This window comes from Agelaius phoeniceus, chromosome 7 (assembly GCF_051311805.1).
Source record: "Agelaius phoeniceus isolate bAgePho1 chromosome 7, bAgePho1.hap1, whole genome shotgun sequence".
NCBI lineage: Eukaryota > Metazoa > Chordata > Aves > Passeriformes > Icteridae > Agelaius > Agelaius phoeniceus.
The window spans coordinates 40,231,375-40,256,851 of NC_135271.1; the positions used below are offsets into that span (position 1 = coordinate 40,231,375).

General features: G+C 42.2%; 1 protein-coding gene across 1 annotated transcript in view; it reads left to right on the plus strand.

Annotated features, from left to right (window-relative positions):
* The window catches only part of PDIA5 (protein disulfide isomerase family A member 5), a 97,777-nt gene extending 74,810 nt beyond the window's left edge, over positions 1-22,967 (plus strand). The window contains exons 15-17 of the mRNA XM_077181658.1: positions 10,310-10,380; positions 19,108-19,242; positions 21,725-22,967. Of these exons, the coding sequence (XP_077037773.1) occupies positions 10,310-10,380; positions 19,108-19,242; positions 21,725-21,805 (287 nt within the window). The 3' untranslated portion in view covers positions 21,806-22,967. The remainder of the gene's footprint in view (positions 1-10,309; positions 10,381-19,107; positions 19,243-21,724) is intronic.
* Positions 22,968-25,477: the final 2,510 nt, after the last annotated feature.

Genomic DNA, 25,477 nt, shown 5'->3' on the forward strand with positions numbered 1-25,477 from the left:
AGATTACTGCTTCCAAAGAGACTACAAATGAATCAACTGTGTCAGAAAGAAATTATATATAATAGATCAACCATTAACAGGTCCAAATGATGGGGGGAGGGCACTCTGTTTTTAGATCAGTAACTTTAAATGGCAGGAATCAGCACTTATCAAATTCATTCTGTTTTTACCTTTAGTGTCAAAACACAAGTTAATAAGCCCTTTTAAAAAATAAAGACTTCCAGCAGCAATGGGAAGTAGTTGGGAGAAAGTGCTCAGTTTTAATGGTTCGTAAGGGGGGCAGTTGCCAATGTTATTGAATTGCCAAATGGCCTCTATTTGTGGGACTCAATAGGGTTCACAGAATGGATATTTTTAAAAATGCTTTGCTGGGAGTTGATTTCCAGTTCTGTGTTCAGCAGTGAAACTTTCACTTCACTAGTAATTAATTTCATCAGCTGGAAAAAGTTATTTTCTGGTGAAGCCTGACCCACAGGGGTACTGAGAGAACACCCAGCAGTAAACCATCCTGAGGATGGTTTTAATGAAGTGTTTTTGGATGGAGCAAGTGGCTGTACTGCTGCAAGAGGGTGTGCAGTTAGAGATAATCAGCCTCTTTGGTTCTTCACTTACACTTTTTTGTAGGGTTTTCTTTCAGGGCTGGAAGAAGGGAATAAAGGTGCCTAATTTGTGTTGCATCTGATAAAGTCCTTAAGAATGCTTTTGGAGCCATTAAAAGGCTGTATGTTGATCTAAGGTTTTTGTGGGAGTGGAACCTGGTTCTGATGTAAAACAAAGAGAGTAAAGCAGGAATACTGACATCATTGCTGTCTGATGGGTCAACTCCTGGCCACCATTAAGAAGTAAGTGGTAGGACTTTGCTCAGCAGTAAGAAATCAGACAGGGATCTGACTAAATGAGTTGTGCCCATCCCTGTGTGTTTCATCAGGAACCCATAAAATGCTGAGAACTAAGCAAACCTGCATTCATTTTACCCACAAAGTTTGTTCAAGATTTTAATTATTCTACATCCTGGTCTGCTGCTCCTCTGTGTTTTCACAACAAAAACTGCTTGGTTTCTTCTGTCCAAGTTACGCATCAAGGGATATCCAATGACAAGAAGCACTTGGCTGAGAGTCCTTGCCAGGGTGGGTCACACTGGGCACAGGGGGGGCTCATGGCTTTGAGCTGTTAATGCTGGCAGCCAGGAGGGCAGTGTGCTCCTCCCTCCCTGGGACCAAGCTGTCATCAAAAAGCTCTTCTGAAGGAAGCACTTCTGAAGGAAGTGTTTCCTTTTCATCCTTCCTAATTTTGGAGGAAGCTTGGCCAAAGCTGGTTGCACCATATCTCAGCCTTTGCACAGGCAGTTTTGGGGAGTTAATGCTGTGTTTTGGTTAAGCTACATGGCAAATTCTGTTGGCTGTGAGGCTTCAGCCTGTGGCTGCTGGGCCTGAGATGAGCAGTCTGGGTCACTGCTGGGTCACTCAGCAGACTTGGGTGACATTGTTCTGTGTGAACTATGCACAGAGAGGGAGAACATACACGACAGTTGAATTTATGAGTTCAGATGTGCAGAGCAAAGCAGCAGCACAGATGAATTTAGTGTCCCACGATGGCCTCAGATTGGCTCCCACCAAGAGGTTTTCCTGTCACTTGCAAGCACATCTTGTTAAGTTTTGATTAGGAGGCTGTATCAAAGAGCCTGAACAAAATGTGCATGTTTATAAATGAAGCTTAAGCTATCAAAAAATTATTAAAAACATGCTGAACAGAAAGAATCCCTTTCAAGGCAAAAAACCTTGCAGGAAGGATTTTCTGGTTGTTGACTGAGCGAGGCAATGTCTGGACCCTCTGATAATGAGGCTGTAAGTCCTGTGTGGGCTGGCACTGCAGAATTTTGATGTTAGCTCTGCCACTAACTGCTTTCCCTCCTGCATCAGTGGTGCTCTTGTTACAGGTGCATTACCGAGGAGTGTTCCTTTCGGTGTAAATAGTGCTGATGCCACAGAGCCCCTTAACAGGCTGGGTTTGATAAAGGATGAATTCATAGAGTGGTCTCTGCAATCAGGCTGGCAGAACTGCTCTTAGCCCCATTGTTTGTGCCGAGGAGATTAATTAGTGCCGAGAGAACGGTTTGAGCTGCACTTCCCCAGCCTGTGCATAACAAACACAAAGTGCTCACAGTGGCTGTGGTGGAGTGGTGACAGTAAACTAAAAGTTGTTGGGGTGATCCAGCTCCTCTTGTTTTGTAACTCTAAAATGTTACAGCTGCTTGATTTGGTGTGCAGAATATTGCCTGTATATAAACAGCTCCAGCTCGTGAGAAGGGAAGAGGAGGGAAGTGTGTGCCTTGCTCTGTGGAATTCTCTCCTCACAGACACACAGCTGTGTTGGTGCAGTGTCACTGTGGGCACATTAGGAGATTATGAGCATGCCACCCATCCTTATGCACTGTCACAAAACCCATTTCCAATAAGACAAATGCTTTTTTTGGTGATGTGTAACATTGTCTGACAGGAGCTCCTTTTAAGCATCAGCACAGCTGAAATTCCAGTGTTCTGCTGACTGTTGCTAACTCAGCAGCATGTCTTCAATTAGTGGTGTCCACTGGCATGTCAAATGGCAAAATTATTTCATTTGCTCTATGACCGTGTTTGCAGTTAACCAGGGCTGATGCTGGCTTGGTTAACTGCTGCTGCCAGCTTTGTTCAAGCTACACAGACCAGTGGCACAGTGGAAAATGCAGGTCTGCTGGAACTGGCACAAAGGTATGTTTTGGGTGTAATTGTAGACCTTTATACCCTTTCAGTCCCGAGGTGAGTTGCTGTATAGCTTTCCAACTCAAAGGATTGCTTGTTACCAAATGTGAGTGCTGGCATGTCATTTGTAATTCACTGCAGTCAGTCATATCCTTGTTTTTTGTAGTGGATGAAACAGTCCAGGAGTTTTGTGCTGAGTCTTTCTACTCTCCTCACTTCTGCAGTTTGGCCTGTTGCAGTTGTTCATATCTCATGGCTATGGTTTCCCAATAATTTGGGTTTTGTATGTTTTGTCTCATTTGTATACCTCCAAGGTGTTACAAAATAAGAGTTCAGATAGCTTGGGAAAAACTCAACAAAATCTACCAGCAGGCTGTGAAATTTAGAGTAGTTTACCTGTTGTTAAGAGTAGTCAGACAAGGCTTGGTTGACCTGATGCTTAACTGAAAACCTCATAACAATTTTCAAATCAAAGGACGTGTCACCTCTTTCAGTTACTGATGTCTTAGAGATATGATTATTCTATAGTGTCAGCTCATGTCATCAAGTGAGCTTTGGGTCCAGATATGCAATAAAAAGTCCTCCAGTTCTCTACTGGTAAAACAAAATGAATTAACCTTTCAGTTACATCTCCAAATGCCTTTCTCAAATCTGCCTGTGGATTCAATAACTCCTGTAGCCACACAAATTGCATTGGTTTAAGCAGTATACCCTTTTCCAGCTCTTATCTGTGCAATTACTGTCTGTGGCCTGTCTTTCCTTGATTGACCAAGTAATATTCTGGTTTTAATTCTAGTTAATCACTTGGAACTCTTGAAGTGGAAACAGGCTTTGCTTGACTCTGTGGTGTACAAGCTCCTGGGCTGGCTTTGATAGCTGTGCAGAGCTGCTGCTTGCACTTGCTTAGAATTGCAGTCATTTAAAAGCCAGTAACAGAGGGCACTATCTACCCCTGTTATTTAAACGGTGATGATTTCAAGCAGAGATGGGGAATTGGAAAGTCATTCTCTGCTCTGCACTTTGCATGCTGAGGGCTCCATCCTGCCACGTGCTGAGCCCTCTGAGGCCCTTATGGTTTCACAGCTGAACAAATGGAGTCAGCACCTTGCAGCCTGGCTCCCTGTCAGGCAGGATTGTGAACCCTGAGAGTCACTTAACCTCTTCCTGACTCTGTTTAACCTTGGATGTAATGACAGAGGGGGATAATCACGTCTGTCTCTCTTAGGAGCAATTTGAAGGGTAATTAATTGATATTAGTTAAAGCATTTGAGATCACCCGTTGAGAGGTACTAAAGGAAGCCGGGGGCTGAGGGGGGAGCAGAGCCCTTTCTCGTGCTGAGGGTAGAGCACAGACAGCACAAATGCCACGGCCTCACAAATCACTGGGCTTTCAGATCTCCTCTAAGGAGTTGGCCAGGACTTTGTTATGAAAGTACTGACAGTTTATGTTAGTGTATTTAATATGAAAGCAGTCTACATTAAAATGTGTGCATGTTTAAACTCTCTCCTTTAAAAAACCCTCATGTAAAATATATGCACACCACTTTGTGACTTTATTTATCAGGATTTGATTACGTATGAGATGCTAAAAGCACGCACAACACGGGAAGGGTTATAAATCATTACGTGTTACTGATGGGCAGAAGGTATAAGGTAGTGCTTTCTGCAGGCAAAATGCCCAGTCAGTGCTGCTGTAGTGTTCTAGTTGGGATGCTCAGGTTAGGTTGGCAGGGGCTGTCGTCCTTGCCTGACCCACGGGCAGTGCTGGCTCCGGCCGCTCGGAGATGGTGCCATGAGCACGGGCAGACCATGTCACTGCTGAGCATCTCAGCTCAGCGATGCAAGTCAAGGACAGCTGTCTTCTGATCAGCTCGAGAGCCACTGTGTGAAAGCATCTCTTTTACAAAACCATTTCCTTTCAGATTAAAAATCACTAGTGATAGGGAATGTGAATTTCCATCTAAATTTGACTGGCTTCAGCATGCAACCAGCTCTGGAGCTTACTCAGTCTTTGGCACCCAGCTTGAATAGCTCGTTATAATGAAATTTAGAGACTGACTTTTCTCGATTTCTATCATTTCTTAATCTTTGGGTTTAAGCTGTTGACACACTGAGCTTCCTGAGTCCCTTTGCCATGAAACAAGTTTTTCAGTTCTGTTGGTTTTTTTACGGGTCTTCTGAACTCCCTCCAGTTTGAACTCATTGATTTGTGGGCCCAGAACTGCAAACAGCCCTTCAGAGGTGCCAGGCATAGAGGCCCTCTCCACATCTGCTTACTATTTTAACTTATATATTCAGTGAAGTTCGTTTTGACAACTCCATCATTTTCTTTCAAAGCTATATTGCTAGCATTGTTTGGATTTTTTTGCTTCTAATACATTTAAAGCCCCTTATATACTTAAAACATCATTATTACCTCTGCTGACTGTAGGTACTGCTTTGATGTCCATTTGCTTGCTTTATCTATTTTGTACAAATTGTTAGCTTTTGATTTATATTCATTAAAAAGCAGCTTCACCTTTCTTCTATGTGCTATGCTAATACAGCTTCCTCTCTTCTAAGGAAACTGAATTAACCTTGTATGTTCAGCTGTAGAGAGGTTATATTATATCACTGGGCTTTGTAATTTCAAATTAAACAAAGCATGAAGTAACTTAACCTAAAGGATGTTTTTTCATATTTAAACAAGTAGAAACCTGTGTTTTTGGAAAGAGGACTTGATTCCTTTAGGCAGTTCTGAAAATTTGCCACAATTTTATTTTAAATGTAATGAGGTGACTGTTGTACAACAGGGTGCATCTGTTTCATGCACTACTCTCGAGACATCTTTAGAATTGCCATCTGGTCCTAATACCTTTGTGCACTGAAGTTTTAAGAATCTCTTAAGTTTTACTTTTGACTCACTATCATCTCTAAGCAATTCATTGGTTAAAAAAAGAAGCTCTGTTCAATGAAAAATTCTCCATTTGAACACGATAAAGACATGTAGGTTATTCACTAGGTTGTTCCACTGCTTTGAAACCCTCTTTGCATCCCTTCTGCATCCCAAGGGACCCTGCAATTATGGAAAATGTTTTCACAGGTATTATTATGTCTGAAAAATTATCAAATTGCTACCACATCATATCAATTTTGTGTCATTCTTACTGTCCCTGAAAAATGGGTTTATAATATTTTTTCCTTAGTCTTCTTTTTATTTAAAGCCCAAAAAATCAGTTCTCAAGATGATGTGAGCACATAGTTAAGTTTTTCTATTACCCCATGTGCTATCTTTGTTTTGCATCATGCAACAAATGTGTTGTGGCATCATTTTGGAAATCACATCCAGCTCAACCCTGCAGTTCTTTACTTCTTCACAGTCCTCAAAGCAGTGTTTCCACAAGAATGAAGTTCCAGCCCCTTTCTGTGCCCAAACCAGTGCTGGCTCCTTGGGTCTTTCCTCAAAGATACCCTGAGAAGGTGCTGTACCTTGAGGTATTCCTGCTATCAGTAAATCCAGTCCATGGAAAACAAGCTGGGTTATATATTTTCCATCACTTCATTTCCCTAAAGACCCAGTAGCTTTCCTTTAAATGCCTCTCTAATTAGAGGAGATTTAATCTGACTCCCTCTCCCCTCAGTGATAATGGCTCTGAGTGAAGCCTGCTTGCTTGCTTGCTTGATTTCCCTCGTCTGCTGTTCATCAGCTATTCCTCTTGAATTTTTCCCACAGAAACCATATTTCTCATGTACTGGCTCAGTTGAGAACTACTTGGTTTTCAAGGTGAGGAATGTGATGGTGCCTGCTGTGACTGTACCACATCTCCTACCAACTTTACAACATGAATGGTGGAGAAAAACCTTGTAGAAAATACTGGGTTTGTGTACATTTTAAAATTTGTAGTACAAGGGCAAAGAGAACTTCAGAACTCCTCAGCTGCAGCTGTTTGGGACCTGTGATTTAAGCAGGCAGCCCCTGTGCCCCAGCAGGTCAGGGGGAGCAGATGCCACCAGGGACTGTATGGGGAGTCCTCCACAGAGCCAAATTCTGAGCACAGAGCTGAGTGCCTGACTAGAGGTCTATTGAAGCTGTATTGTTTGCTGATTGTGAGCAGGGAATGGCCTCAGCACATGCTACTGCACGTGCCTGAGATGTCAAGTTCTCTTGTTTTCCTACCAGGTGATGCAACTGTGTTTCTGCAGTAGGAAATGGAGTTATCTTGAGATGTGCAGGAATGATTAGAGGTTTTCAGTGCCAGTACTGGGATCCTGTGGAAAGGTTGGATATTTCAGGAACAGGTTTTTTCACATTTCTCAAGTCAGGCACAGGAAATTACTGTTAAGTTCACATCTGCTCTTAACCCTGTTGAGATCAAATTTGACACTGTTGTAAAAATGAAAAAAGAAAATTGTTAAAGCAAAGCCCTGCATCTGTGTTAGAGGGCTCTGCTCCCAGAAGTGTTGCTTTTCAATGCTGCTCAGTTAAAAAGTCTACTTCTTGTCCTTGCAGGAAGTCTGTGTGCTTACCATGGGATCCAAATTATTAAACTAAAATGAATTTTCCAATTTTTTTAGTCCATAGTGACTGAGAAGGGGCAGGACCTTTTGGTTCTTGACACCTTACCCACACCTTCGTATGCCACCAATTTAATCTCTTTCCATTGCAGCCCATCTGAAAATTCCTTTGTAAGGAGGCTGCACACTTCCTATCCTCATGTACTGTGCTCAGTACATTTCCTTTCCTTGCACTTTTGAATCTAGAAGATAGTGTTAACACTTAAAATAAACGTGTGATAGTGGGTGTGAAGAGGGAATGGGGAGAACAAGTTTTCCGTCTGTCAAAATGAAGACATCAACCTCTGCTTTTATTTTTTTTGGCATGTGTGCTTTAAATAGAATGACTGGGTTGGGTGACTTCCAAATGTTTGCTGCATTTGGCAATCCTTCTAAGTTGTAACAGATGAAGTTCTGCTGTTCCATATGATGTGCTCCTTCCCCCTTTTTCAGTGACTCCTTGAAACTCCTTGGGAATTCAGTGTAGCATTCACATCTGTTCTGTGGATGGATGTCCAAGGCTAACAAAATGCCTACTGGACTTGGAGGTAGCTCTGCCAAAAGCCATATGGTTGTGTTTTAGTTCTGTGAGCACAGTGCAGTAAAGAAAGGAGGTTGGGCCAAGGGAGAAGTGAAGGGAGGAGGGATGGAGCTTCAGATGGGTAAATGAAGGTAACTTCTCATGATTTGGTATTGGATTTGGTATTTTTATGTGGAAGAATATGCTTGTTATTTGTGTTCCCATTTTCATGTGGAATGTGGCTCATGAAGAGCTCTTGCCTGCTACAACTTCTCTAGGGGCTTTGAGAGAGGCCTTACTGTCCTGAAATATCTTTTATTGAGGGTTTACAAGATGTTCTTGGGTGAAACCTAAATTTCAAGCTCAAGATCACAAGCAAAAAAGGGAACCTGAAAGGTTTAAGTTTTTAAGAGCCTTTATGTTTTAGTGTAACAGTTGGAAGTGCTTTCCAGAAAAACTGCCGCATGTAGTTAAGAACAAGTGTTCCTGTTTTAGAGGTGCCTGATTTTTATCCATTTTTTGTTTCTGAAATTCTTCTTAGATGTCGTCACCAGTTCTGATTTATTTGTGTAGAGCAGTGTTAACAAGGCAACCGAGGCAATCCCCCCACAGTACAGGAAATTAACCAAGATTCGTTAAGATGCAGGCTTGACCTGCAGGCTCTTCAGTATCAGGCAGACAGGCCAGGCAAGTGCTAAGAGAGAAAATGGGGCACCAAAGTGGGCTGATGGACGTGGGAGCAGCCTGAAACACTAGCCTCCTCCTCCTCTTTCTTCTCTTCTTCCTCCTCCTCCTTTTCTTTCATGACCATTTTCTTCCAGGCAAGTGCTGAACAACTCAACAAGGTTAATAGTTTGCAAGCTGTAGAACACTGTGCTGTCTCCCACTGAAACACAGCTGCCATCGTGCTGCATACAGAGTTTGAAGCCATTAAGATGGATTTACAGAAGTGCCTCAGTTTCCCAGGAAACATCCCCTTGACTTTCTGGTATTCTTAGCTACTGCACAGACTCTCAGTGTATTTACACAGGTGTGTCACTGCAGTGCTTTCAGAATCCTATTCTGAAGAAAGAAATGCTCTAGAATTCAAAGCAGTGCATGTAAGCAGTGAAGTTATGTTTTGGTGAAGTGGAAGGGGTATTCAGCCTTTCCTTTGTGGAAAGGAGTGTGCATTGTATATGCATAGATACTATTTTCCTTGTGAAAGAGAGTATTTTTCAGCTGAAAGAGTGAGCATAGCTTAGGAGGGTGGCTGCAAGTCTCCTAAGAGGGCATTTGTTCACTCCTGATTTTAAAGTAACACAGACACTTGTTCATCATGTAAAATACTGGTGAACAACAGTTGCATAAGCTGTAATTGCTGCTTCTGAGCAACTCATTTGGGACTTTTCTGTTCCTACCCAGAAATAATAGTGAGATGGACTCCTTTGCCAGCATTACACAGGCTTGACTGAAGTGTGTCCATTCCTCTCTTAATGTGCATCTAAGCAAAAAATAGTGTCTTGAGTCTTTGCTTGGGATCAACCTTTGTGCTGGGTTTGAAAAAAGGTAATTTGTTACACATATGCAGGTACTTTCCTTTTCAAAGGCTTACTTAGTATAGTAATGATGTTTTGAGAGGAGTTTAGATTATTCATAGACAAAAATTTGTAGACATTGCTTCTGAATTGAGAGCACTCATATCTGAACCTTGAATCAAGAGAGCAGTTCTAATTTCCCTTCCGTGACTTCTGAAATGTTTGAGTCAAATCAGTGTGTATTTAAGCAAGGGATTAGCTGGCCTTTTATTCAGTGCTGCAGTGTACAAAGAAGTATCAGCCCATCTCCCATACAAAGCTCTGGGGTTCCTGTGTGCAATGTCTGTAAAACTCTTCAGGGGTTGCCCAGCTGTGGTGAACAGCAGGAAAGTCTCCAGGAAAGCCAGCAGCAGCCACCCTAACCTGAGACTGGACATCTGCTCTCCATCCATGAAAGATGTCTGGCCTATTGCACTTGCTTCTCTTCCCCTCCCTTATGTTCCCAATGGCTTGGCTTTAACATGGGCCTTTTTCAAATACTTATAAATGCTCCCAGCAATTTCCTTTCCAGCTTCCAGCTTCCTGTTCCCAGCTGTGCTGTCTTTATTCCCATGCCCAAATCTAGCTGGTATCTGTGGCAACAGCAGTAAAAACCTACCTGGCAATACCAGGAGGTGCAGAGCAGGGCAATGGTGTGTCTGTGGCTGGTGCTCTGGAAGTGCCCTTAGGGGGCTGGTGATGGAGAAAAGGCCCCTATTATGGGATGTTGCATAACTGTAAACGTACACCTAAACTCCATGAAGTCACAGGGATCTTAAACATGTGTTTACTTTCGTGTAGCTGACACACATTTTGTCCTGCTCATTCCAGAACTGGAGAGCTCCTGTTTAGTGCGATTTTTAATTCAAATTTTCCACTGACTCACCTTGTGTCTTGAGTTTGTCCCAGTATCTTTCCTACAACTAAAGTTTATGATGTCTTTTTCTTCCTTTGTCAAACAGGGTGTCCTCACTGTAAAAATGCCATTCCACATTTCACAACTGCTGCTGAAGTCTTCAAAGAAGATCGCAAGGTAACTTGCTGTTAATTTTTTCTGTAATATTTAAGAATATTTTCCATATTTTGTACTTTATAGGCTTTGCTTATTGATAAGGTAATAGGTTTGTAGATAAAATTGCTGTTACACTAAAAGAAATGTATCTGCATCACAGGGGTTTTATCTTTTATGGTCAAATTGAGTTATACTTCCAACCTGTTCTGTTTTCCCTAATTTGCTGTCTTTTATGTTGAAGTCTTTGTATGAAACACAATTCTTTCTCATTGGGGGATTAAATAAATATAATTCGTATAATCTCCATTCCCCTTCAACTTTTATCAGCTGTTGGGGTGCATGTAGAGAAACCACAAGTTGTGTGATTGTCCTGAGGCTCTCAATCACATAACTAACTAATCCTTGCTTCCTTGCTTGCATTTTACAAAATAAAATGTATTTCTGTAAATTGGCTGACTTGAGCCCAGGATGCTCTTCTACGACCTTGATGCTTCAGCCTTGAAAATGCATTCAATGGCTGAATCACACTGGGTAATTTCCTTGCATCAGCTGAACCACTTTTTCACTGAGCACATGGAGATCTAGGATCTAAAAAAACCCAAAAAAACACTTGAGCCCCTGGATTTAACCATATAACTAGCTAGGAACCTGTTTGATATCTTTCAGTATTTCATTCCAATCTCTGAATTCGTTCCACCTACACAATTGCTTTGTGTTTAGGTGTGGCAAGAAAAAGATTTGGTAATTTAATATAGGAATTGCCCTCTACACCTTCCTCAGGACGGGAAACAGAGAGGGACATGCTGAGCTCTTCTCCCTGGAATCCAGTGATAGGACATGGGGGAATAATTCAAAGCTGTGTCAGGGGAGGTTCTGACTGTACAGTAGGAGACACTTCTTCACCAAGAAGGTGAACAGTCCCCTGGAACAAGCTTCCTTAGAGAGCTGATCAGTGCCCTGAGCCTGTCAGTGTTTAAGGGACATTTGGACAACATCTTAACAACTTAACAGTTGTACTCCATAACAGAAGAATTTTTGTAATTTTTTTCTTTTCCTCTCATCTGTTCTGTAACTCACAGAGAATGCATCAGATTGACAAGAAACAAATCATTCTTGTATCACTGACTGCATAAATTAGTCCATCACTTCTGCCCTCTGGCACACAGAAGATTCATAGGCATGCAGCTTTTAGTTCTCCTACTGCTGTAAATTAGTTTGCTCAGATGCCTTTTGGTTACTTCTTTGTTTCCAAGATCTCTGAGAAAGTATCCTTGTTTTCCCACTTTTCTGGTAGTTCCAAACGAAGCCTCTCTTTCCTAAACTCATTAAAATTTCAGTCAGAGGAGCTGAAACAAATGTACCAAATAATGTGGAACTTGCTTATTAGAGCCCCAGGATGTATTAACAAGCAATCAGAATAATTCCACAGTTAGTTGTAGAGGGTGGTGGTGGGAAATGCAGGCCTGGGAAGCTTTTCCTTCAGAGTGCAGGTTATGAAAGGACTCCAGGAGCAGAGCAGTGATTGACGGTTGCAACTCTTGACTTCAGTTTAAGGCTGGAGTGGGGAGATATAAAATGTAATGAGTTGGAACAGGAGAGCCAGTAGGGAATATTAAGGCTGGTACACTTTTAAAGAGGTGTGTGCAGTTAGGGAGAATGGTGTTATTCCACCCCAATGACTTATGAAAGTGCCAGGGATTGATTATGTTGGGAGCCCCTGTTTAATTGTGTACAGCTATAACCTGCCAAGGTGCTTCCTGCTGCCAGTTTGTGCCATTGTGGTAAAGAAAACAAACCTGTTTTAGACTTTAGAAGGGCACATCACTGTTCCCACAAGCAGCACAGGCCATATTTCCATGTTTCAAACTGGACTGAGCCTTCAAACTAATTTGTATTTCTGTAGGGTTTCAAACTGGTAAAATTACTGCTTAAGAGAAAGGAAGTATTTATTCTTTCAAAAACAGGGCAAGATTACTAATTTTCATTTTAAGTAGCAGATTCTTTTCACGACTTCATTTCTATAGTGTCCTTTTTTTCCCCCCTGGAGAAAGTTTTTCACTTAACAGTATTTTTGCATATATCTTCTTCTTAAAAGAAGGGTCTTTTAATTAAACATTTAATCCTGCAGAAGACAAAGAACAATCAAAAACATTCCAGTCTTGAATTGGTTATAGATAGTATCTTAAAAGGTATCCTTTGGGAGACTTTGAGTCTTTACATTGGAATTTTGAAGATGAGCAGAGCTTGAAGCTGTTAAGTACGTGTCTCTTGGTTTTGGCGCTGAAGCCCCTCTCCCCCGGGGCTGTGTGTAATGCTCTGTACTTTTTCATCATCTGCACTGCTGGAGTTGGAGTTTAAAAATGCACTGCTTGGAACATTGGCCCCAAATGTCAGCTCTCATTGGCCACATCACTGCTGGTGGTTTTAGCCAGAATCCCCAGCCTGCTCGCTGGCCTGGGGCAATCCTGTGGCTGCTTCAAAACATGGCTCAAGCTGAGACCCACAAACCAGAGCCTTCAGTCTTTCCATCTTCCTGGATAAATTCAGTGCCACTAGGGCCAGATCAGTGGAGAGGCTACTCCAGTGGCAGTGAGCATATTGTTTCAGTTATTTAAAAGGGAAAAAAAGGTGGAAAAAAAAAAGCCATCTGGAGCATTCTTAGCTTGGGGCGCTGTGGCCGTAGCATGCAGCTGCCAGGGAAGAGCCCATGGCCAGTGCCCCACAGCTCAAGTTCTGGCAGTGACCAGTGAACATCAGAAAATGCAAATGTGAGGGTTGTCACTTAGCTGAACAGATTGAAGAGCAGGAAGGCATGTTCAGTAACTGCTCCACAGTCTCTCTTGAAAACTAAATCTTTAAAAAAATCTGCATTCTGCCTTTTGGCTGATCCCAAAGCTCAGCTCGAAGGAACTGATTTGTGGTGTTCCAGTTTGGATTTGCTGAAGGAAAGCTCTTGACTCTTCAAGGCCTCTCAGTAACAAATCTCTGGCAGGCCTGCAAAGGAGCTGCTTTTTGACCAATCTTCCCATTTTCACAGGAGACTGTTCCTGTACAAATGCATTGACCCAAATCCCAGCACCACAGCTGGGTTCCAGTGAGTTCCCACAGAAACAGCTGTGGCAGCAATTGCTGGAAAGGGTGCAGCAAATGGGGTGAGCTGGGTGTTAGTGGGTCAGTCAGCACTGAAACTGGTGGGTCCCCAATGTGTATTGTGAATCACAGTTTAAAATTATTATACCAACCAAATGACTGTACAGAGTTATCCAAATGAGATAATATTTTAGTTTGGCAAGGAATTTGATCCCTGTTTGCTTAAAAAGCCTGTGCTGAATTTCTTTTTAATTAGACTCATTAAATATGGTGATGTTAGCACTGTACATCATGTTGTACTAATGGATGTCCCCTTTGCAAATAGGCCTGCTTTGAGAGCAGCTGATGAACTGCACCTCCTGTAATGATGCCATGCCACACCAGGGCAGCTCATAATGAATCTCCCATTTGCAAGGCCTTTCACTTTGAGAGCAGTAGCTGAATTGCAGCAAGCTTTAGCAGACCAGTCCCTAACTGCTGTTAGGATCCAGAACAGGTGATATAAATAGAAACCTATGGAGCAATCATAGGGAAGAATGCACATCTGTCTTACTTACAGGTGCTTTCAAGATATTTGGCAACAACAGACTTTTTTACTAGTAAACAGGTAATTGTCATCTGAAATTGATTCTACTTTTAAAATGTTGTTTGGAAGCATTTATTTCCATGCTGCAACTTTGTTTTTACTTTTTTTAAGCTTATCAAATATCGTTCCTCTCTCAAATCAATATTCAGTTAGCTATTCACTTCAATTTTCATAACAAAAGTCAATATTAGCTCAAGCAGAGATTTATTTTCTTGAATCAATAAACCAGTGTGTGGCAGTACATATTTTAACAGGAGAGCAGCTAGGATTGCAGGGGGTTATTTTTACTGGATCATCATGTGGGGACTGGGAGGCAAACTGTTAAAAAGAAAGCTTTAAGAACAGAAAGGAGGAGTTACCTGGAAGGTCAAGGGATCCCACTTTCAATTTTCTACACATCTGTTAGAACTGCTCAATGTAATTGTGTTTCTTACCTGTAAGAGGTAAGAGGTTTCTTACCTCTAAAGCAAAAAGTTGTTTCATAAATCTGTTGGAAGGCAACTGTGATTTCTGATGTATGATTAGATTATACTGCCAGTACTTCATTTTCCTTCTAACACTTAGTAACAAAATAAGGCATCACCCTTCTGTTACAGTTGGGGCACCTGGAGATCAGTGGTCATATTTTTGGCATAGCTCTACTTCTACTGAAGCACCTAAATGAAAAGTTCTGGTTTTTGCAACAGCTCAGCTTTTGTGATCAGTCCTCTTCATCTGACAAATATGCCATGCTCTATTTCCTCAGAGCTCTTCAGAGCTGCTCATACACTGCTCACAGTCTATTGCCATGCTGAGTTAAGTTTGCAACTCTGTAGTTAAGCTCCCAGTTTTTTGGTAGAACCACAAAACGTTGTAGGATTTCTTTTTCAAGTAAAGGTATTTTCCAGCCCCAGATGTTTCTAGACTCATATTAGCCTATCCTGACTATGGAGAAATGCATACTTATTTGGTGGGTTACTGTTGTTGCTGTTGTCATTATTATGCTTTACTGTACATACTCACCCGATACTATTAATTATTATAGAGTGCATACCAGTTATGGAACTACTTGTAAAAGTAAGGAAGTTGGATATACTTCAAGAAACTTCCTTTAGGGTCCACAGTCTCTCATTGATTATTTTTTCATTTGATAACATTTCTATTCCTGCTACAGCTCCTGAACAGGCTGGTGATAGACCTGAACAGCATTGGCTCTGGAGAAAGGACTTGTATATAATGATGTGTTGTCAATATCTAAGGCAGCAGAGCTTTGGGTTATAGAGAATCCATAATCCCATGGAGTTTTGTGCATGTTGCAGATATAGCACTCACAGCTTTTTCTCCCTGAAATGTTTTTTCAGTGGATTTTCCCCTCTGGTTAGAGGAAAGCTCAAGAAATTAAATTTTAGCCCTTACAATCAAAATCTCCCTAAAATCAATCTTGCTTTCTGAAAGCTGTTACACTGGATTTTTCCATAATGGACATATATATATATATACACACACACTCATAAATGTTAGACCAGTGTTAGCAGAGTTTCTTTGTCTCACATATTTTTAGAGGGTTTTTCCCTCTTGATGAGCGGGAATTTGTGAGAAGTGATACCAAAGTGTCTTGGCACTTGGACACCTACTACGGATGTCTTATGCTTAATATGTCTGCAGTTTCTGCTTGAATAAACTTAGTGGGTTTGCAGGTCAGAGCATGTAGGTCTTGCTGACCTGTGCTCTCCAGTGCACTTCTCTGTAACTTGTTGCTGATAGTTGAATATGAGGATCATATTCTCCAGAAGTCTTTAACCACATTTTGAGAGAGGTTTTTTTTTGGGTTGTTATTTTTCCTGACTCAGTTTCCTTTTCCAGTGAAGCAGAAAAGCTGACTGTTGCTAAGAGAGTTGAGAATGAGAGGAAACTTTCCCTACAGTGTATCACTGCTCACTTGAACCAGGATTCTGCATCTTTTTACATGCAGCCTTTCAGTAGAGCCATGCAGGAATTCAGAGTGACAGAGCACTTCTCTATCAGCAATGGAGCTCAGTATTCACAGCCCATGAAAACACAAACAGAAAGAAGCAAAGGGCATCAGTGCTATTTGCTGAAATTCTGGTGAGTCTGAGAGTTCAGCTGTCTGGAGTTGATGGAATGGAGATGAGAATTGGTCCTCAGTCCAGAAGTGTGTTTTGCTATAAGTGTTTTCCAGCATCACTTTTCTCCTCTCTCAGTGCACTATATTTGATCTTCCGCTGTGAGACAGGCAAGACAATTAGGACTGTGATGCTATGATAATGAGTGCACAGAGATGGTAGCAACCTCTATATTTAGGCTGCCTTAACATTTCCACTCTAAAGTAATCACTCAAGCTCTCCTAAGTACTCTTACTCAGCCACTGTTGGCAGCAGGCATTGAATGCAGCCTCAGATACAGCCTTGGGAATTAGATGTTCCTCTATGAAATTTTGCTCACGTCTCTATGAGTTACAAGGCTTTTGAAAATCGCTGTTCCTCTTCTCTCCCTGGCTGCAAAAATAACCAAACTTGTGTGTTCTGAAGAGCTGGGCTCAAAATGCTGGCTGCAGTGGTGGGGCTGTGTGGGAGCTTGCATTAGGAGCATTGCAGAGGGGACAGGCCATGGACACATCCCCCAGCTGCTATTCCAGATGTGCTCTTAGGCCTGTTGGATTAGACACAGCACTGGGCTCATGTGGCTGCCATGGACAGACTTAGACTGGGATCTTTGTGTGCACAACTAAGGCACAGATGGGCCAGCTTAGGTTTGCATGTGCTGTAGAGGAGAGCTGTGTCTCAAGGAGGCTTCTGAGCCACGTTAAAGAAGCCACCTCTTCAACATCCTTGAGTCATCTGTTCTGAGGCAGCAGGTGGAGATGTTCTGAACAAGGTTAACAGTGGCTTACAGCATTGCATTCCTGCACTGCACCCTCTCCTCACTGCGGGCTGTTCTCACAAAATCCTTTTGTAAGTTAAATCAGATGCTTTGCTCCAGCTGGTACCAGTTTAGATATTTCCAGAGGTACAGATAAAGAGAGTTGCTTTTCCTTCTTCCCTCTTCCTTCCAGTGTACTAAAAACTCATTTTTTTTAATCTCCAAGACACTGAGAACAGATGGGTCATCAGTCACAACAGTTGAATGTCTCAAACCAGCTACTAAGATCTGGATGAGCACATGCATACCTTCCCCTTTTTCTGGCTGTAATCTCTCCCTGTGTGATTTTAGAGCAGTGAGAAAAAAGATTATTTTACTTATTCTTCTAGTTTTTAGGAAATCAGGACTTCTGGTATTCTTTCTACTTCATGCTGTGTCATGAAATAAAAGTTTGTCTCCATTCTAAGCTTTTCTTTACACAGAAGTAGCCAACAGAGCTCTAAATTTTGGCTGGCTGATGAGGTCAGGAAGGCAGAAATACTTAGATGAAAGTGTTCTACAGTTTATTATTCCTAATCTTTCATTTAAATTGGCCCTGAATGTGTAGGAGTTTTTGTGTTTACAAAAAGAAAAAAAAATAGGATCATACATGTTTTTAGCAGCTTTCAAGAGTCCTGTTTAAAATCAGAAACCAGATATTTCAGGTAAGAACACTGTTCACTTTATCTGGTACATTCCACTTGAAGACAGACCAAGCGAGATCATACTGAGAATTGTCTTGTCAGCCTTTCAAAGCCTAAACAAAACAAGGAAACTAACTGAAGTTGGCTTTGCCAATCTCTTTAATTACTGCTAGGATAATGAGATCAGGTTTTCCCATTTTGACAGTGTCACCATGAAACAGGAGGGCTTTGTGGAATATTAAGTGATCTTTTAATTATGGAAGAACAGTTCAACCGCAACCCTAAAGTCATGCAAGCAAAAGGTATTTTGATCAGCTGTTTGAAGGAGGCTTGTGGAATGGAAATTTCAAATTAGGATGTGTCTGTTATGAAATTAGCTACTTGATAAATTGTAACCCACAAAAAAGTTGCAAGAAGTCATTCCACTAATTTGTTTGGTTTCTTTACATAGGTTGTACTTTAATGTGCTTGCTGTGAAAGCAGAGCTTATGTGAGCACCTGCATGCAGAGCCCCAACTGCTGCTCACAGGAACAGTCAGGGAGAAATCACAGCACAGGGCTCAGTTGCTTTGAGTAGAAGCCTATGAATTACATTTTGTTTCAGCATCAGAACTGTTAAGGGCAGCCCCTTCTCAATACTTCACAGAGTCAGTATTGAATGTTCCGAGCTGCTGCTCTGGGGCTGTGTTTCCTTGCTGTGCCTGTGTGGAAGCAGGCAGGGACTGAGGGTGTTGCTCCACTGTCAATAGGCTGAAAGTGTGGCAGGCTCTCTCCTACTCAGGGTTTGTCTGTGTGACAGTAGCATCTAGAGGTTTAAAAAGGAATTAAAGCCCACTTTGCTAATGGCTGCATATAATGTACAATCCTGGAAGAAGACAGGAAAGGAAATACAAACCCAGGCTGAGATTGTAAGCAAGGAACCTTTTTCTCTACATGCAGTGCTTGGTAGATGATGCTGTGGCTTCTCACCCATCCCCATCTGACCTTGGAAGAACTGCATGGAGTTTAGAAAAGCTATTTGGAGTAGAAATCATTAATCTGTGAACAGGCTGCATTAGTGACCAGCCATGTTTGGTAACTTTTCCGAGCATTAGCAATGCCATGGGAATGAGGATGGGTTAGGTGGGTCATTACTATCACCAAAGCCACTGTCACTGTTCATCACTTAAAACTTAAAATTCATCACTTAAAGTGGAGGAAAAATATTGCAGCATGACAGAGCTATAACCAGTGTGCCTGCATTTGGTTTTATTAACCCAGCCTCTGGATTTCCTGTTTGGAGTCTAACGCAGAGCTCAGTGGGAAGGCTGCAAAGGTGATTTCTGCTCTGTGAGTTGAACCTGCCGTGCACAGGCCAGGAGATGACCATCCTCTGCTCTCTCTCCACAGCTAAGCCCTTACAGAAGCCATTGCATGTTTGGCAGAAGACTTGGGTCTCTCTCAGTGCTAAGGCTAAGCTGCAGCAGCATCACCATGAAATGGGTTCTTGCTTTGTTCTCTCCTGCCTCAGTGTGATCTCTTGTGTTTCAGATTGCCTACGCTGCAGTGGACTGTGCCAAAGGACAGAATCATGACCTGTGTAAGCAGGAGGGGGTCGATGGCTACCCCACCTTCAACTATTACAACTACGGGAAATTTGTGGAAAAATATACTGGAGATCGGGGGGTAAGTGAAAGCAAGAGTCATCACCTGGTACAGGGAGCAAAGCCCCCTCTGCCTGTCCTGCCTTGCAAATGAAAACTGCAGAGTGAATTTTTACCATGCCTCTGTTGCTGTCTTACATGGATGAATCATAGTGTACCACACCCCTGTACATCTCTGCATTAGGAACACTCTTGGTCTATTTTTAGGAGCATGAGAAGAGGAAAAAGGATTAGATTTGGTAATATGCTTTGTATATTTTATTCTTTAAGCTGAAGTCTGTGAGTGAATTTGGACTGAGTGAAAGGGAAGGGTTTATTGCATGTGCTGCTGGCAGAAATGCCAGAAAATACAGGGTTTAACTCCTGTCAGTTCTGGATCGCATGGACACTGCAAACGTGTTACAGATCCACCAGGCTGCCAAATGGTGACAGACCATTGGTTTTATAGCCAGGGCAAAGCTGTCCTTTGGAGACTAGAGGAAAGTAAATATCTCATTTGCCCTGAATCAGATTCACTCCTGGCACTCAGGATGGGAAGACAAATTGTGCCATCTACCCCTGGGCTGAAGTTTCATTCTTTTGTCCTGCTGTGGCCAGCTAATTATATGCTATGAGTGCAAGAAATGGGGGCAGCAATGGCATAATGGCTTCAGTGGTTGTAAAGTGCCTGAAAATAAGGAAGCAATTCAATTATTTGTGGGCTGCCTTTGTCGTAACCTCCTAGAGGGAGGTTACTCCTCAGCAGCCATTGATTGCCTGGGGTCTGCAAGAAAAACTTGGGGTCTTTGAGCCATGCAGTGATTTTGAAAAAGATCTTGCATGAAAGTTATTGCTGCTGTTAGAGCTCAGAAAATTATATAGAAGCATGAATTAAAAAGCCAGGTTCTGAGGTTCTCTGTTAGTCAGGATCTTGGGGAAGTCTTCATGGAGCTTTGCCTCCCAGTTTTTTTCAACCTACTTGGACTCCAGTAATTACCATTTCATGGTGCTGATCCAGCCGTTTTTATGGATACTGTGTTTAGTTCCAGTTCTGGATCTTTTCTTAAAAGTACTTTTTACACAAAAGTAAAGATAGGTGCAGCAGCCAACAACTGAAGTAAGATTTCAGCTGCAGTTTTTGCATTTCTAACCCGTTCTTAGAGAAATGATATATAAAAGGAAGGATCTGTGGTGGCTGATAAAAAGAATTTATATCCAATACAGGAGTGCTCTGGGGCCACAGGAGTTAGGAGATATTTATCCATATGCTGAAAAGTGGACTAACAAATCCCCTATATGCGGCCAACCCTTTCTTGGGTAAAAATTACCTGAGAGGAACATCCTGGTCTCTCTGCTGATGGCTGCTTTGTTCCCCTTCCACCTCTCTGGGGACCCTATCGTCTTCTGCTTGTGCAGCATTGAATTGGGGTTTGTTATCTCTTATCATAGTAATGCTGGAGGCAGTGCTTAGCACAGAGCCTGTCATGGGGGCTGCTGATTGCCAGATGTCTCCAGGTGACAAAGGGCTGAAGCATGTCACTTCATTTATTTTCCGTGGAAGAATAGTGAATAGTTTTGGAAAAGCTCTTTGTTGTTCAGCCTTCTAAAAGCTTACCAGCCTTGTGGTTTGGGTTGGGTTTATTTTGTTTTGTTGTTCCACAACATTCTTTTAAGTCTTTAACTTCTGTTAGTTGCTCTCTACCTTTGGTATTTTCCCTCTTCATTACCAGTTTTGAGTGGTATGTTCTGTGATTGTTTAAATGCAAAAATGGTCAGATTGAGTGGGAGCAGTGTCACTTTCCCAGAAAACTTCAGTTTTGGAGTACCAGTAGACAGTGTATTCCAACACAGGTGTTCACACCTCCACCCATTTGAGCCTTTTGAAATGCCTGAGAGCTGTGTTCACAGCTTGCCTTGGAAAAGGAAACTGGTGGCATTCAACAGCCTTAAATCATAAGTTGTTAAAATACAGAGGTTGGCATCTAGACAGCCAGGTTTGAAATTTTTGATAATAATTTAAATAGTAACTTGGGGGGGAAAAAAGTGATTTCCATCATTGTGATGAAAACTATTAGAGGATGAGTGACAAATGTGTGTATAGTCAACAAACAATCCAGTAACTGCTTTTAAAATGACTCAAATAGCATACAAAGACAGCTTGAAAATGTCTTTTGAGTATTTTCGACGTAAAGGCATCAATGGCACTTCTAGTGACAGATTTTACCTTGTCCTATGAGTTTTAGGGACTTTTTCTCTGTGTCCCATCTCTTCAAAGTTTGACATGTGGGATGTGCATGGATATTTTCCCCCTGCAGTGGAGCAGCACAGGACCAGAGTGTGGCAGGATGAGGCAGCGCAGAAGCAGTAACTGCTCCCTGGTTTCTATTCTGCCGTGGGCTACAGAAACTAAACAACTGCTCCTTAGTTTATATTCTGCTGGGATACAGAAGCTCAAAGTGTTCTTGATGCATTGTTTTGCTTTGTTGGTAAAAATATGACCCATATTTTTCTTCCTTCAAAACCAGGAGTCTGGATTCACCACTTTCATGCGAACCCTGAGAGAAAGAGATCATGAAAGAGTAGGAAAGAAGAAGGATGAATTGTAGTTTCTGCCTCAAAAGGAGCTTTCCGCTGCACTGTGAATGGTTCCAGGTCTTTTGTTGATGCACCTGAGACTTCACATATTCTCAAGACAGAGACTTTTTTTTTTATAAACAGCCATGGCCATTTTGTACAATTTTGAAATAAAGTGAAACCACTTGATTTTTAAAAGGAAAATAAATTAGAATGTTGCCATAATGTTTTAAAGAAAACTTAGCATTTTCTCTCATGTTGGGAGACTATGCCCACTGACACTCCTATGCAATATTTTTGTAGTCTGTAGTGTGTCTGTAGGTGATGTTGTTTGTTAGGGTGAAATTTTTGTTCCGGTATTGCAGTACATGTATAAAACAAAGGGGAGGGAACACGGTTTGGTTTGGGTTTGTTTTGTTATATTGTGTTTAAATCAGCACAGGAAAATGGGATTTATAAGACACAGATTTATTCAAATGAAGTTTTTCATTCTTGTGAAATAGTTATGTGTTCTTGACTGAGATTTGGGGGCAACAATTTTAAGGTGCTCAGGGATAAATAAGGTATCTGAGTTAATGAAGACATTAACATTGACCAGTCCAGATCTGTTAATTTAATTTAAAACTCTCTGGTCCTTAAATCAGAGCTGTTTACATACCTTTATAAAATGTATTGAGTGAATTAAGCCCCACATTAAAAATCAGCAGAGCATGGGTTCAATCAGACTAAACCCTCCTTCTTTGGCATCAATACTGTCAATGTATCTGTAAGTTTTGGCAGGAATGACTATCTTATAGGGGTACATAGTTATTCTTATAGGGTACACAGTTTCCCTTCAAGTTATGACTGAGTCATACCAAATATGTGTTGTAAAGTGTTATGTTCAACTGTTTTGAGAAATGCATAATACTTCTGGTAATGCAGCATTTGTGTGTGTTACCTGTTTACATTCCAAAAGTTATCTGCATTTGTAGGAGGGATTTTTCCTTTTTGCTCCTTAAGGAGTTGCACAATCTCTCTCCGACAGACATCACTGTAAAACCTGTATCAGCAGCAGTTGAAATGTGTTACACTTTTGATGCTTAAACAAAAAAAAAGTTGATCTGGTACTTCTGTCTTCACAGGAGGGGAGAGGGAGGGGCAGGAAGTTGTGATTCACTTTGAACGAAAAATAAATTTTTAAAAGGACAAATATTTTTATCATTAATCAGCCTTGTTCAGCTCCTTCCCCACTGGGTGAGTGACCAGAGCTGGTGGTGGCTTAGGAAGAGCTGGAGCACGCGGGATGAGTTCCAACAGCCCGTGGCCTTGGGAATGCTGGGCAGCACTGCAGGTGTGTGAGGGTCACACTGACTGCAGCTGTGTGCTGTGTGAGGGTCACACTGTGCTCTGTGAGGGTCACACTGTGTGCTGTGTGAGGGTCACACTGTCCTGTGTGAGGGTCACACTGTGTGCTGTGTGAGGGTCACACTGTGTGCTGTGTGAGGGTCACACTGCAGCTGTGTGAGGGTCACACTGTGTCCTGTGTGAGGGTCACACTGTCCTGTGTGAGGGTCACACTGTGTGCTGTGTGAGGGTCACACTGCAGCTGTGTGAGGGTCACACTGTGCTCTGTGAGGGTCACACTGTGCTGTGTGAGGGTCACACTGTCCTGTGTGAGGGTCACACTGTGTGCTGTGTGAGGGTCACACTGCAGCTGTGTGAGGGTCACACTGCAGCTGTGTGAGGGTCACACTGTGTGCTGTGTGAGGGTCACACTGTGTGCTCTGTGAGGGTCACACTGTGTGCTGTGTGAGGGTCACACTGTGTGCTGTGTGAGGGTCACACTGTGCTGTGTGAGGGTCACACTGTGCTGTGTGAGGGTCACACTGTGTGCTCTGTGAGGGTCACACTGTGTGCTGTGTGAGGGTCACACTGTGTGCTGTGTGAGGGTCACACTGCAGCTGTGTGAGGGTCACACTGTGCTCTGTGAGGGTCACACTGTGCTGTGTGAGGGTCACACTGTGTGCTCTGTGAGGGTCACACTGTGCTCTGTGAGGGTCACACTGTGCTGTGTGAGGGTCACACTGTCCTGTGTGAGGGTCACACTGTCCTGTGTGAGGGTCACACTGCAGCTGTGTGAGGGTCACACTGTGCTGTGTGAGGGTCACACTGCAGCTGTGTGAGGGTCACACTGTGCTCTGTGAGGGTCACACTGTGCTGTGTGAGGGTCACACTGTGCTGTGTGAGGGTCACACTGCTGTGTGAGGGTCACACTGTGTGCTGTGTGAGGGTCACACTGTGCTCTGTGAGGGTCACACTGTGTGCTCTGTGAGGGTCAGACTCCTCTGCCCTGGCACTCCAGGGGACACCAACAGCTTCTCACAGCAGAGAGCTGTCACCTGGGTCTGAAACGTTCCTCTTGCTCCTCAGCCTGCCCATCTCATTTTCTTCCAGTTGGGATCTGCGGGCTGTGCTGAGGGGCTGCTCAGGAGTTGAATGGCATCTTGCCTCCTCCCTGGGTGTTTTTTCCTTCTCTCTCTTGCCCAATTAATGACACTGTATGTTTGGCACCGTTAAGCTGCTGAAGCCATTAGTGACTATTGTGCAATACCAGTAGCCTGATTGGCCTTGTATGGTGGCCAGCTTGTTAACCATAACATCAATTGGAATGGCCATGAGCTGTGCCAAGTATCTTCTCTTAAAAGGCACCTGATGAGCCTCTTCACCCAAAAAAATCAGCTGCCTGATAGTACATAATATCATAGTGTAAAAGTAGCTTAATTTATGAAGACTCTTACTCTGCTTTTTTCCTTTCAATTAGCACAGTTACTTATGTTGTGTATAGCACCTTTGCAGAGGATCATGATAATTCTTTATTTCAAGCTATCCTCTCATAAGTAGCAGGCACTGCACTCTGCATTTAGGAAACAATACATATTGATGTCATTTGATCTCAAACAGGAATTCTTCTGCTTTTAGCAAACTATCAAGTATGATCACTCCAGAACTTGCTGCCTCTTTTGATCTCAGAGTCAAAGCAGCAGGCACTAACGAAATACAGCCTCCAGAAAATGTTGAGCATTTCTATGCATAGGCTGTGCCTATGTTTGTGCTAATTGGTGAGAAATGTAGACTTTTTCAAAAATAAGAAAGGAAAAAATGATAGCTTGCCAATGGTGACTTCACTAGTCAGGATCATTCTGAATTACAGGCTTTAGTAAATGTTTAGGATAAGACAATTGCACACTGTGCTTCAGACCAGTAATTCCTTACAGCTGGTTACACCATAATAAAATTAAGAATTCTCATTTTTTCCCTTCAGTCTTTTGTCAGTTGCTTCTTGGACTTGGGCATTCATTTTTTCTTGGCTAAAGAAAAAATGTGTTGTGCATGTGTTAATGCACAAATATAAAATATTTGAGAATAATTTACCTTCTGTTACAGGGTCATGACTCATCTGGTTTATGGTCTGAATGGTTTTTGAAAAATACAGTTTTGAACACCATACATGATTACATCAAATGGCTGACAAAAGCCTTAGTTACTGTGAACTAGAGTGTACCAGGAGCTCAGAATTTTGCTTTCAAGCCTTTTTAATTAGTAGGCCAGGTCTGGTCAGTCACACTGTTTTAGTTCTGTGGCCTCCAGTAAAGCAAAAAATGGTATTTAAAGTGTTAGTGAAGTCAGTTTATGTTTATATTCACATCAGTCACGTTGAAATT